The 12,820-nt window shown below is 37.9% G+C and overlaps 1 protein-coding gene across 10 annotated transcripts in view; it reads right to left on the reverse strand.

Moving 5' to 3' along the window:
• The window catches only part of UVRAG (UV radiation resistance associated), a 97,933-nt gene that overhangs the window by 37,882 nt on the left and 47,231 nt on the right, over positions 1-12,820 (reverse strand). For all 10 annotated transcript variants that reach the window (XM_074816500.1, XM_074816496.1, XM_074816494.1 and 7 more), the window contains 2 exons: positions 12,710-12,770; positions 10,593-10,758 (listed from right to left, as the gene is read on the reverse strand). In XM_074816500.1, the coding sequence (XP_074672601.1) occupies positions 10,593-10,758; positions 12,710-12,770 (227 nt within the window). The remainder of the gene's footprint in view (positions 1-10,592; positions 10,759-12,709; positions 12,771-12,820) is intronic.

A 12,820-nucleotide genomic window follows, 5' to 3' on the forward strand; every position in this document is an offset into this window, starting at 1 on the left:
AAACTGTCAACTCTGGTTTAAATGTCTTTTCATTAAAAAAAGAAACTCAGTATATGCATTTCCAGTCAATATGGAAAACTAACGGTGGCTGGCTGCCATTATTTCCACTCTAGCTAAATCATTAAGATGCAAACAGCTGAACAGAAATATCAGTGTTAAATCAAACCATTTCAATTTTCAGTTCAAGATGTATTCTTGACTACGGCTAAACACATTTGAGGTCTGGGGGCCGTACAGGATGAGCAGACTGGAGTTTCAATGAGCACCTTTGCCAGCTGTACCTGTCCAGGGGCCTGAAGACACTTCTGCTGGAAGTAGACTCTGTGACTCTCCGACATCTCTGCAGCAATCCGATCCAAAAGCTGCAGCGTGCCCCACGAGACCACCAGCCATCACTCCATGTTGCTGAAACTACTTGTTAATCCAGATAAAAGCAGATCATCTTATAATCATAAAGCTACAGGCACAAAGAAAATCTAATGTATCGTCTCTAAGGCAAGTTCAAACCACTCAGTATTCTCCTTCTAAATAAACTTCATCCTTCCTTGGGGTAGGAAGATTGTCTAAATTACAGTGTTGGTTTCAGCCTTATTTTCTATGATTCAAGGCAGAATGAAGGAGACTGTGCTTATGTGCTGCTGAAAGTGAGTCTGAGAAATCTCAGGGGTAGACAGTGGAGAAAAGCCTCTTGCAAGGATTTTTCCCTTTCATATTTACAGTTTAAGGTGAGATGGCTACAGTTTGGATCAGTCAGGTTTGGTGGGGTTTTGCCTTATAAAAAGTATTAGTTACTTCTTAATAAAAGGGGTTTAACCCATCTCTTACTGACTTCTGAATATATGGACTAAACCACTGGCTTTGATAAGACAGCACGGGCGGGAAGTTTGTGACTACAGTGTCTCCAACCAAAACTGCTCACTAATACTGATGTATTTAAAAATCAGAAAACTGACTACAGAAAAAAGGTCTTTTAAAGATTGCTTATGTTGCCAACCGATACTGATTCTGGAAAGCTAAAGGTCTGTTTCAAAGCTAAAAACGAGATTAGCCTAATTTCAGTGTTTGAAGCATTAGACCATCCTTCTTACAACTCATAAATTGTGCCAAATATTCTACTCTAACCACTAAGAACTTCTCTTCACTGTCCCACCTTTTTTAGCTGACCTTAGACAAGTACTTAGCAGCCATCAAGATTTCGTTTAATTTTATATCCTCAGCTAATCTTTAGCTGTTTTACATAGTAACTTCAGTGTCTGATGAACATGCAGTAAATCACCCCAGGATTCTTGGTTCAGTCAGATGGTAACTGTTAGGAAAAGCTGAAAGAATCCTTATTCCATACGTTTATTTCAGACCTCAAGTATCTCTTATGAATTCAAGTCCAAATACTTTTACTCTTGTGTTCTGATTTATGAACTCCTCTGTACCCAGAAAAATCACATATGTACCAATATATTGGTGGCCAATTTTTATTGTCTATAACCGCCTGTCTTTAATACAAACTATTTTTAAAGCTTAAGAAATTGTTTCATTTTTAACTGCTTTCACCTGCTTCTACTTTGGTATTACACCATATGTTTTAGATCTTTTATTCTCTCTTCTGTTCAGACTTCTGCCATATCCCAAATTGTATTAAAGTCTCAAACTTTAGTCTCTACTTCAGAAAGCTCTTTAGGGAAGAAGTCAGTAAAATAATGATTTTTACACATCACATCTAACTGTTTTCCACAGGCTGAAGTGTAGCCTAATTTAAATAGGCTATTACATCCCATTTGGCAAATGTAAGTAAAATTTAAAATCGAGTTTGAAATTGTGTTAGATAACCTTCATTATCAAAGTGATGCAGAAGTTCAAGGACCACTAATATTTGTAACTTTGCAAGCTAAATTAACAGCAAGGACGTTCACGTTTTAAGAATGCTTAATTATCCAGTAGTTAACTGAAGATCAGAGACTTAGCCCACTGATTAAATGAAGCCGATACCGCTGTATCTTCACATCGCCATATCTGAAGTACCTTTGATAGCTCCTGCCCAACTGCATCCCTGAATTTGTCAGAGAACAAATTTGACTCAGCCTTTTCCTTCCCTTCTTATTTTCAAGGACAGTAAGCAGAATGGCTGCAGGGAGGTGACTGTAGAGCAGACTTGGCAGAATGCAGCTGCAACCCAATTATTCACTATTATACAGATAAAGAACTGATGTAATTTCTGCGACTGTAACAGTCACTGGTGTGATAGCAGGGTCATCCATCAGATCCAGGGAACAACTGTGCCTCACACAACACTACCAAAACATAGGACGCTTTACAAAATGATGAATTTCAAGCTTAAGCCCATGGATAGGACACCCTATACAAGGACAGAACTAACCAGCCCAATCCAGATAAGATAATGACCTGAAAAAGTCACAAGTTCTTGCTTGATATGACTGAAGTATGGGGCGTATACAAGAACAAGGTTTAAATATTTACTGAAGTTTGAATTATTTCAACCTCACCCCCCTTTTGGGGGTCTGTGAGGGGGGCAGGCAGGGGAGGAAGGAGCTAGTGTTTTCCCTCCAACCTAACCACATCCTCTTTGCTCATTCTAAAGGAATGTTGTATCCAGAGGAGAAAGCTTGCCTTATTTAAAAGTGCTGGGACTTTTCTGAACCTGAAGAAAGCAAACCTTGAAAGCCTTTTAAGTGAGAAGGCCTACCACTGTCCAGCCAGCTCACTTGAAATCACTGTTCCCCAGGACACTTTGAATCAAGTATTAGGAAAAGTAGGCTGCTAAAGAGTCACAGGCACCAAAATACGCAGCACTTCCAACCTCTTCCCACTCCACCAGAAGACCAAGGCACAAGAAGCTTTGGCCACACAGCTTCAAAACCTGTTTCCTTCTCTGATAAGCTGCACCACAGCTCTATCAGCTTCAGAACAGAGACCAGCACAGATCTTAAGCAGCTGAGTGCTTGTTGGAAGGAACACAACTAAAACACAGCAGTATGAAACCGCCGTCACCACCCAACTTCTCAAGTAGAGAGCAACACACAGCACTTTGAATCCTTTTTAGATCAAGCTACCAGCTGATGGTGGAGGCCGCAAACTGACCTTTGGGTGACTACTAGCCTACCGGGAACAGCTAACTAGTCTGCCAACAATCAGCATAACTGGAAAAGTTTTAAGTGAAAAAGTTAAGATCCCCACCTGGTGAGCAATGCCGAAATCAAATGAAAAGACAGAAAAGAAGGATTACAAGCGTGCACTTTGCTTTGTTAGAGATGAGATTAAGACATGAATATGAATCACAAATCACAAGTGAATTCAGATTTGATTACTATATGGTTTTTAGTTTCTACTTGAGAGAAAGAGCTACACTTGTAAAACAAACTTGATGACAAAAATACAGACTGCCAAGGGAAAAAAGCATATCCTCATTCAAGCTTTACACAATACAAAGATAATTAGTTTACTGGGAAAGGAAAACATATTGGCAGTTTAACTTTATGAAATGTATTTTCAAAATGCCTATCTGAATAGCTCAACAAGATGATAATCGAAAGCAGAAGCACTGCCATCTTTCTATTAAGAAGTGTAACTGCTGTGACCTTGCTCTTGGAGAATGTACAATAGCTTCAATATGTACAGGCTACACGCAGGAAAAGTGAGAAAAAACCCATATTATGAAAGTCAGGCAGTTCTTGATAAAACAGTCACCGATTTATACATTTATATATTTATAAATGTATATTCTACTACTTCAGCAAATAACGCTTTCAAAACACCTCTGAAACACAGCTAGCAATCCACGGAACACACAACACGGACAGCTTTTGTAAATTGTGCATTTCTGTGAATTCAAGGCTTGCTACATACAAGCCACGATGGATATCACAACGCAATGACTATCTGTAAGGACAGAGCCGACAACCTCGCTATCACAACTTTAAATCTCCCTGCCACTGAAGGATCATTTTTAACTAGAGGACACTTTATACAGGTCAGGTCCCCGCTTATTGAAAAATGAAGTAATGTTTTGAAAAATAATCTCATCAGGAGAATAGTGTTCCAATGGGAGTAAATTCAGACTAGTATGTCTTCACAGAAACACTTCTCAGCTGTAGATGTCTGGGGTCAGTGGTCTCATCTACTGCAGTAAACAAAGTCTGATTTCTCAGACTGGCCAGGAGCATGTAAAAGCTTCTAGTTCCCAGGAATCGTGTTAACAGTATCTAAATTTATTAAAGAACACCTGATCTAATTCTTAATCTACGCACAGTAATATTTGCTGACCCAGTGAAGGCAAAAGCATTATTTTGGTGATCAAGAATAAAATAAGCCAGGATTCTAGCTAAATATTCTCAAGAATGTGGAACGTAAAAATACAGTTCAAGATAAGTTCATGGCAAAAAACATTCTTTAAGCAATATAGTTGAACACTTAACACACACTCAATCTACCACAAAGAATCAACTTTGCTTTGACAGCTATTAGATTTCTCAACAAACCATCTCCCTCCATCTGATTTAAGTTTGCCAAGATTTCTTCCCAAAGCTGCCATTTCATTATCTCAGCCAGAGTACCAAATATGATTAAAGACTTCCCAATTGAATTGGAAGATGTTAATGTCAGTGAAAAGTTATTCTTCACTTGTTTGTGTCACGATTTTTCAGACTGCTTTGTCGTAGGTGGCTTATCTGTTACCAGGCAGAAAGCAATAACCACCTTCAGTTATACTAAGTCTGCTAGAACTGAAACTCTGATTTTTCCCATTCTTCGAAGCAGGAGCAACGCCACAGGAGTGAGGACCACTTTTAGACTACATTCATTCAACAAGTGGTTTCCAAATGCTCCAAAATTATCCGTATGCCTGTTCAGCAATACTTACCTCCACTTACTTGCAAATCCAGCTTGTCACACTTAAAAGAATTGAAAGACACCACAGTTCATCAAGAAAGGTAATTTGGAAGCAGTCTTGCAGCAGAACTGGTTTTGATATAAACTTTGCTTTACTCACGGGCCTGAGAAGTGAAACTTTTTACATCAGAACTTACGCTGCCCGTAATTTATATTGCATGACTTAATACTGTGTGAACCACACACAAGATAATGGAAGTCTTCTTTATCAGTGCAAATGAGTACGTCTAAAAATACAGCACCAACATATCAAATTAACTGTTTGAACATGTGCAGATTAAAAGTGCATCTGGCCCAACTTACTCTTAACTTTTCCACTTCTCTGAAATTTGGCTCCCTAACCTAATTAAAAGCATCCCAATCTGGGGTAAACCAGCCTGCTGGTTTGAATTCAAGACTCAATCAACAAGCCACGCAGCTATGTTAACATTCACCACACACAGTGCTGCGGCCCTTTGGCCCTGCACTTGAGTGTCGGCTTTAGCTGTACAGAAGCTGTGTGAGGATAAACTCACTCATGGCTTTACATCCTTCAGGAATCCAGAAGTACTCTTGAAGATCCAACAAGGGCAGCTGCATTTCATGCTTGATATGTTCTTCAGTTGCTAAAAGACTGCCTCATCCCAGTGAAAAATGACCTGGATTTTTAATTATTCATACCTTAGCACTTCCCACATGGGTTATGGCAATGAAATGAAACTGGCCTTTAAGGTATCAGCACACAAAGAATCACAGCTGAGCGCTGCAGTGCCTCTGTGATATAAGAGGTCAGATGCACTCAGACTTTGTTCCCAGACCAAGTCTGATGCCAGCAGATCTCCACAACCCTGACTGAAACCAGCCACTTCTAGAACCCCTACCCAAATTAAGCATCAAGACAAAAACTGACTAATAATTACAATCTTCTGGCATGCTTGAAGTTCTCAATAATGATGAGGCAAAGCTCCAGAAAAAAGATAATTTTAAGGTATAACTCCACATCACAGAAATAGTTTCCAGGAAATTACTTCAGGATCAGACCTATCACTTTTAGCTGCAAACAAAGCATACAATTTTGATCCTGTTTTCTATGAGGACACAGTAATGCAACAGACAGACATTTCCTATGTTTAGTGACAATAGAAGGTGTTCAGACAGGACAAGTAGCAGCATAATTTAAAAGGCCATGGCAGCATTTCACTCCTCCTTATGCCATTTCACACAACTATTTGGTTCCTGAGGTACCTAAAAGTCACATCTGCAAAGATGTCAGATGCCGAAGACTGCATCACAGCTCTTTGTGTATCCTTCAGTCTGTCGGTGTCTGTATTTGTCAAGCAGAGTGGAAGAAAAGACCTTAAATCTTTCTATAAATTATAAAATGCCAAGGAAAACTTTACAGTAGTTTACTGTTATCTCAGATCAGCTAATGCCAAATATTCCTGCAAAAAACACACCAGACTACATCAGGCTTCTTCCATGACTGTCTAGTACCTGTTTGGTTTTTATTTTATTTTTAAATGTATCTATATTTTTTATCTTTATAACATTAAGTGGCAACAAGTTCAATATTTAAAACATACAACACAGGGAAAAAAAAAAATCACTTCTTCAAGATCAGACAATTCTGAAATGCCTGTATGTGCTCCAGTAGCTAGCCTTGGAAACGTCACTGTTCTTTTTGTCTTTTAAATACAAAACTTTTTTAGATTATGTATTCTACCCCTTAATTTTTTTTCCCCTAACCTGAAATATGACTTTGAGGTGGTTACTTTCTTACTACTGCTAGCTTTGTAACCCTCTTTAACACATTTTGGTGGGAAGAAGATGTAGAATGAGCCAGAACAGACTGCATGTACTATTTGATTTCTGCTTACTATTACTACAGTGAAACAATGTTAGCAAAACTATTTCTTGAAACCGTTTTTGTTTCCAAGTTACCTAGCAGGGAAGATTTCTTGAAAATCTTTTAAAAGACACAGTATGAATGAGAATGCAAAAATACAACAAAAATAATTTCTCAGAAGATGCATTTCATTTGTCCAGGCACACACAGGGTACCAGAAAGGTAATTAAACTCCAAAGAACTTTATTTTCCTTAGGGGAGTATACATATTTCCAAGCTGTCTAATTTGATTTGATTAAACAAGTATTCTATTCTTAAATATTCAACTAGCAGGTTGTAGAAGTGTCATGTGAAGTTCCAATTATAAAAAGTAGCAACCAAGCAGAGCTTTGAGTTAACAGAGATGCCAAAAGACTCCCAAACAGATGGCATGTCTGCTTTCCTGTACTCACTTTAACTAACAAGGAGACTGACATGGTTTCAAAAGATTCAGTAGCTTCCAGCCAGCAAAATGCAGGCACTTACGTTGTGAGATGTTTAGCTTCTATTGGCACTGAAAGAACCGAAGACTATCTAAAAAACCACTACAATAGCAGCAACACCAACACAGGCAATTCCACAATGTCTCACTTCAGACATAACAATCCTTATTTTGCTCTAAACTGGAAGCTATTCATTATCTAAAAATCTGGGAGCAGACTAACAGAAGCATTAAATTCAGGGCTTGACAGACAGTGTCAGAACATATCAAAAATAGTTTGATTTCAGCATTCTCACTATGTTTATGAGAATGCGATGAAGTGCTAGGTTTCCATTCTGCAGGAAGACTGCCAAAGAATTTAGGTGGTTTATTCAGCAAATGTGTTTGTTTGTCACTGAAGAGAGGAACATGCTGCTGTCCTAAGTGGCTTAAATTTGGGAGCTATATATCCATCATTTCCTTTGAAATCTTTCAGACTCCAGAATGTTTGAGGAATAGTACTCTTTCTTCCTACATCTTTGATGCATTCTGGAGATGTTGAAAGAGACCACTGAAGTGCATTAATGAGATACTTAGTGAAAACTATATTCTTGCCTTACCTTGGTGGTTCAGAAAGTCATAAAAGCAGATTTATGGGAGAAAACTTACAGCCTTTTAGTGGTAACAAAACTATTTTATGGAATACAAGAAGGGAACAGTTATTGAATAGATTATAAACACTAGCATCTCTAGAATTACAAAGCTGACCATATATTGTATGCTACTGGCACGTATTCTATACCCCATTCTGCCTTCAGTAATGCAGCCAAACAAGTGCTAAGTTCTCACCACAGACTCCTACTTCTTTTGTACACTCTTAAGTTCCACTATAACAGTAATTGCAGCAGAAAAGAATGAATACTTCTACAAGAACCTTGAGATTTAAGTGACCTGGATCATCCAAGTAAACGAATCTGAAGCAGATAAAGTATTTCCCAAACGTAACTTACATTCTGAAAGCTCTCAAGATATTTAACCAACTTATTCTAAGGGCTTTAAAAAGCTGGTGAAGAAACTTGAAAGTGAAGTAACACGTTTATACAGTATAACATTAAAAACAAACACATGTACTTATGAAATTGCTCTCAAGTGAAAACATCAGCTATTCCCCCAATGCACGAGTTCTAGAAGCTCTTAATATAGATCTCTGGGCAACCCTGCAGTCCAGAAGAAAAGTACGAAGCCAAGTAAAATGTTTAACCTAGTCAATAATCATGATGCTATGTGTTATAGTAAAGACCCAGTACGGAGAAAACCTCACTGTAATTACTCAACAGTTTATGTTGGAGTTTGAAAAGCTGCTAAAGGACAGGTGACAAATAAATTTAATAATGCCTGTTAATTGCTATGTTCAATTAAGTTAGGAGCAGGTGAGAAACATGAACTATTAGCTTCGAAAGAAAACTTCAAGTTAAGACATTTGAGGTTTTCTATAGCAACCAAAGTCCTTTGAGAGTTGGTAGGATTGACTCTCCAATAGCTGGGAAGAGAAGATCTCAGGCAGGAGCTAATCCTGAAAAAATCTTGCAGAACACAGGTAAATGGCCCAACAGGGATTCATATACTTAGCTAAACTTTCTCCTTTTCAAAAATCTATTGTGAAATAAAGCATTAAGTCATGAGGGTTTGGAAGGCTGTAGCCTGAAGGACTAAACCTTCCAATCTGTTTCAGACAACAGGAAATTGGTTTAATCTTTATACACCCACACACAGGCAGCTCTACTCCTCAGAAATTTGTTTTCCAGACATAAATGTTCTAATTTGCTACCTAGTTTGATGTACAGGGAGAAGTATGATCATATGCTCAGAGAACCAAAATGAAGCAAACCAGATTAATGTTCTATTAAGTTATCCAGGAAGTGTTTGGACAAGTTATTAAAATGGTATCAAAATTAACTTGCAAGACATAATTGCTGTAGTCATATTTTATTGTGTCAAAACAGAAAGACCTTATTGAGTTTAACTCTTGAGGCAAGGTACCTCTGCTGTGTTGTCAAAAGTCACTGAGCTTCAAAAAGAAATCAGACACTTCCAAGCATCCTAATCCTCTCAACTATATACAATAAGACCCTTCCATCTTGATTTGGATTATTAGGAATTAGTGTTAAAATCTTATAGTACTTTGATTGCATACTTCCAGAGAGAAGAGGTTTGGGATTTTTTGGGGTTTTAGGGTTTTTTTGTTTGTTGGGGTTTTTTTGTTGTTGTGGGGTTTTTTGGGGTTTTGTGGGGGTTTTTTGTTGTTGTTGGGTTGGTTTGGTTTTTGTGGGGTTTTTTTGTTGTTTGTGGTTGGGGTTTTTTTGGTTGGTTGGTTTTTTTGGGGGTTTTTTTGGTTGGTTTTTTTGGGTGGTTTTTTTTTTTGTTTGTTTGGGTTTTTTTGGTTTTTTGTTTTTGTTTTTTTTTTTTTTTTTTTTACAGGCTTCATGTCAAAAGACAGCTACTTTCCACAAATTCATTTCCCCTCAGCCATTTACTTTGCTCCCTTCTCAAACCCTGCATATGTAAAATCAAAGTTACTGGTGCTCCAAGCCTGACTTTGCAGCCCCCCCATACGTGCACAGGATCAGAGCAGAGCAGCTGGCCTCCCACAGCTGGTCACTGTTACATTCCTTTGAGCTCTGTGGTTGAAGGCTACAAAATGAATAAAACCAATAATTGCCACTATTTTCATATTAGAGCACACAGGTGCAAAGACAGCGGGAAAACAGGCAAAGTGCCAAAACGCAGGAGAAGGCAGTCAGTGAATTTAAGGACAGCAAGACAGTTTCCTAGTAGTACAACAATAACAATAGCGTGGCTACATGTTGGAAGACAATGATTACAGAACAAATGAAAAACTCCTCATTGAATATTAAGTTGATTTATACTAGATAACACTTTACAGTGTTCTTTTTCAATTGATTTAAATCCTCTGTGTTAAAGAAAGCTATTTTTTTTCCCATGTTTATCAACCACTACTCCAGTACTGGCAGTAACTCCTCAGTGAAGCTACGCTTGCTATCTACAGTTTATTCCCGTGGCCAGTAGCAAAACATGAAAGGCACGTTTTCCAACCAGCAGCCAAAACTTACCTCTAAGACCCACTTTGTAAGTTTTTCTAGCATTATTAGAAGACAAATCAACAATAAATGTGTGCCAACAGACCTAGAATGACAGAACTATGCTATTAGATCACTAAATTCCAACATAAGAAACTCAAATGACTGTCCCACCACTACTGAAAAAAGTAACAAATAACTTGAAACTCCACGTCACTTCAGACTACCCAAAACTCTTCAAGGTTTTTTTTTGTAGTTGCCGATCTGTTGTTTTGAAGAAAGTACATAAGCATATTTATGACATACTTACTCTCGCTCTTTCTCCGTCAGTTTGTCATTGATATTATCTTTGATTGTAGACCGGGAGCCCTTGTGAATTATAGGATACCTGAGTGGCACTTGTAAGAAGTAGGATATCATTGATACCAAGTGAGCGGTGTAGCCCAGGGCAACAGCAATGCTTCCGTCATCTTTTGCTGTCAATAACAAAAAGATTCCGTTATTTAATCAATCGTATCTCACTGCAGGCTCAGCACAAGTTCATCCTTATTGCTTAGAGAATGACACAATTAATGAAGCTATCAGAAGCTATAATAGGTGCAATTCTGAAATAAATTTAGACTGCTTTCCAACTGTTTGCAGTTCACTATATTTGCCTCTTTCATTAAGGGGCAATGTAAATGGGTGATGGCTTTTTCTCCTTCCAATTTTACACTTTCAAAGTTAAAAGTCTCAACATTTGGCTGGGTGGGGGAGGGTAAAGAAGAGATGGGAAAAGTGAAACAAAATTCCCAAGACAAAATTCAAGTCTTAAACGTTCTGCATTTCTCTAAATGTAGCTGACATGTATGACCGGGGTCAGGGAAAAGCTGCATTCCTCCATAACTTTATGCATTAGTGAGATCAGTTGGAGAGACACCGACCCCAGGGTATGAACTCTGTTCTCTGCCAATAACTGGAAGAACTCACATTAACCCATTGTTTTAAAGTATCATTTTCAATTTGACACTTCAGGTTTCAACCTTAAAGCTTCACCTGCTGGGAATACACACAGGTCTTGTGATTCAAATTATATTCTTTAGCCAGTAAGGGCTTTTCCCTTCTGTTTTCTCTTATTTTTTCTTCTTTGTAAGTGAACACACCAATACAAACAACATGACATAGTCATCCCTTCTGATGCACAAGGGAGTCCTGTGAAATCAACACAAAACTGACTTTTTAGGGAATAAAATTTTTTTGATACTTCAGATGCCTGATTTTTTTTTTAATATTATCTACTAAGAGTCTGAAATAAGATACACATGTCAGACAGCTGGTTTTCAAATATAACTGCATATTTCACTAAGTTGAATGCATAGTACTTCTTCCTCGTAATACAATATTTCTAGAGACTTTCATAAAGAATTAAGTAATTCCTTTGTAAGGAATTAATACCAGTAAGCTGAAAACAAGCCAAAAGATGCACGCCACTGATTTCTCAAGATTTACCAAACTGAGTGCATTACCACATTTAGTGCAATCAGGAAAACAAAGCAACAGACTGATTTTTGTCATATTGACAAATGAATTTGTTTCAAAGATTATTCCTCCATTATTCTAGCATCCAATATACATGTTGTTAGCACAAGTTAATTTGTATGGGATGGCTTTAAAGAGTTAGGCAACTGATTGAGGTTTTTGCCCAAAGAACCACATGCCTTGCAGAGCAAGCAAGTACTGGGAGCAAGAAATTCTGAAGGGGATTTTAATTAAATTCCAATTCATGTCAAACATTTGTAGATAAATGCATGCAGTTACCTGTACAACTGTTATACAGACAGGCATATTATATATTTGCTTTTGCAATAAGATGACTGTAGACAGCTAAAGTAGAAGCTGATTTGTAAAATACTCCATACTGTCAGGCAGCTTTAAAGTCATTTATGCAAGATATTTGCTAAGTTCACCAGCAACTACAGAAGATTGAATGGGGATTCGTGCAGGTTGTCCCATCAAGATTTACAGACTGAAAGTAGCCACAACAGACTTTTAGGTCAGACACAAGTATTTTCCAGAATCACTAAGTTTGGAAGGCACCTCTGGAAACCGTGTAGTGCTAACCCTCCTGCTCAGAGCAGGGTCAGCTACAATAGGTTGCCCAGGACTGTGTCCAGTTGGGTTTTGAGCATCCCCAGGGATGGAGATTCCATAGCCTGTTCCAGCGTTTCAGCATGGAGTCTCAGAATACAGAGGTACTTTTTTAAGAGCCAACAGTAACTACCTTTGTACTAGCTAGGAAGTAGGAATAAATAATGCATAAGTTTTCTTCTAGTCTAGACCTTTCCAGTCAGAAATTTGGATGCTAAGCCAGTGCTATCCGTTTACTTAATTTTATGAAGTTTAGAAGCAGTGTCAACTGTAACAACTAAATTAAGAATATCCAGCTACCTTGAAAGTCTTCAGAATTAGGAAGCTTGACTCCACAAACAAAGTAATCCTTTTGATCATTCTGTAAGTTTAAAATCAACAATGGAAAGTGAGAATGGAACAATAACGTCT

Source organism: Strix aluco, chromosome 2, assembly GCF_031877795.1.
Source record: "Strix aluco isolate bStrAlu1 chromosome 2, bStrAlu1.hap1, whole genome shotgun sequence".
Classification (NCBI taxonomy): domain Eukaryota; kingdom Metazoa; phylum Chordata; class Aves; order Strigiformes; family Strigidae; genus Strix; species Strix aluco.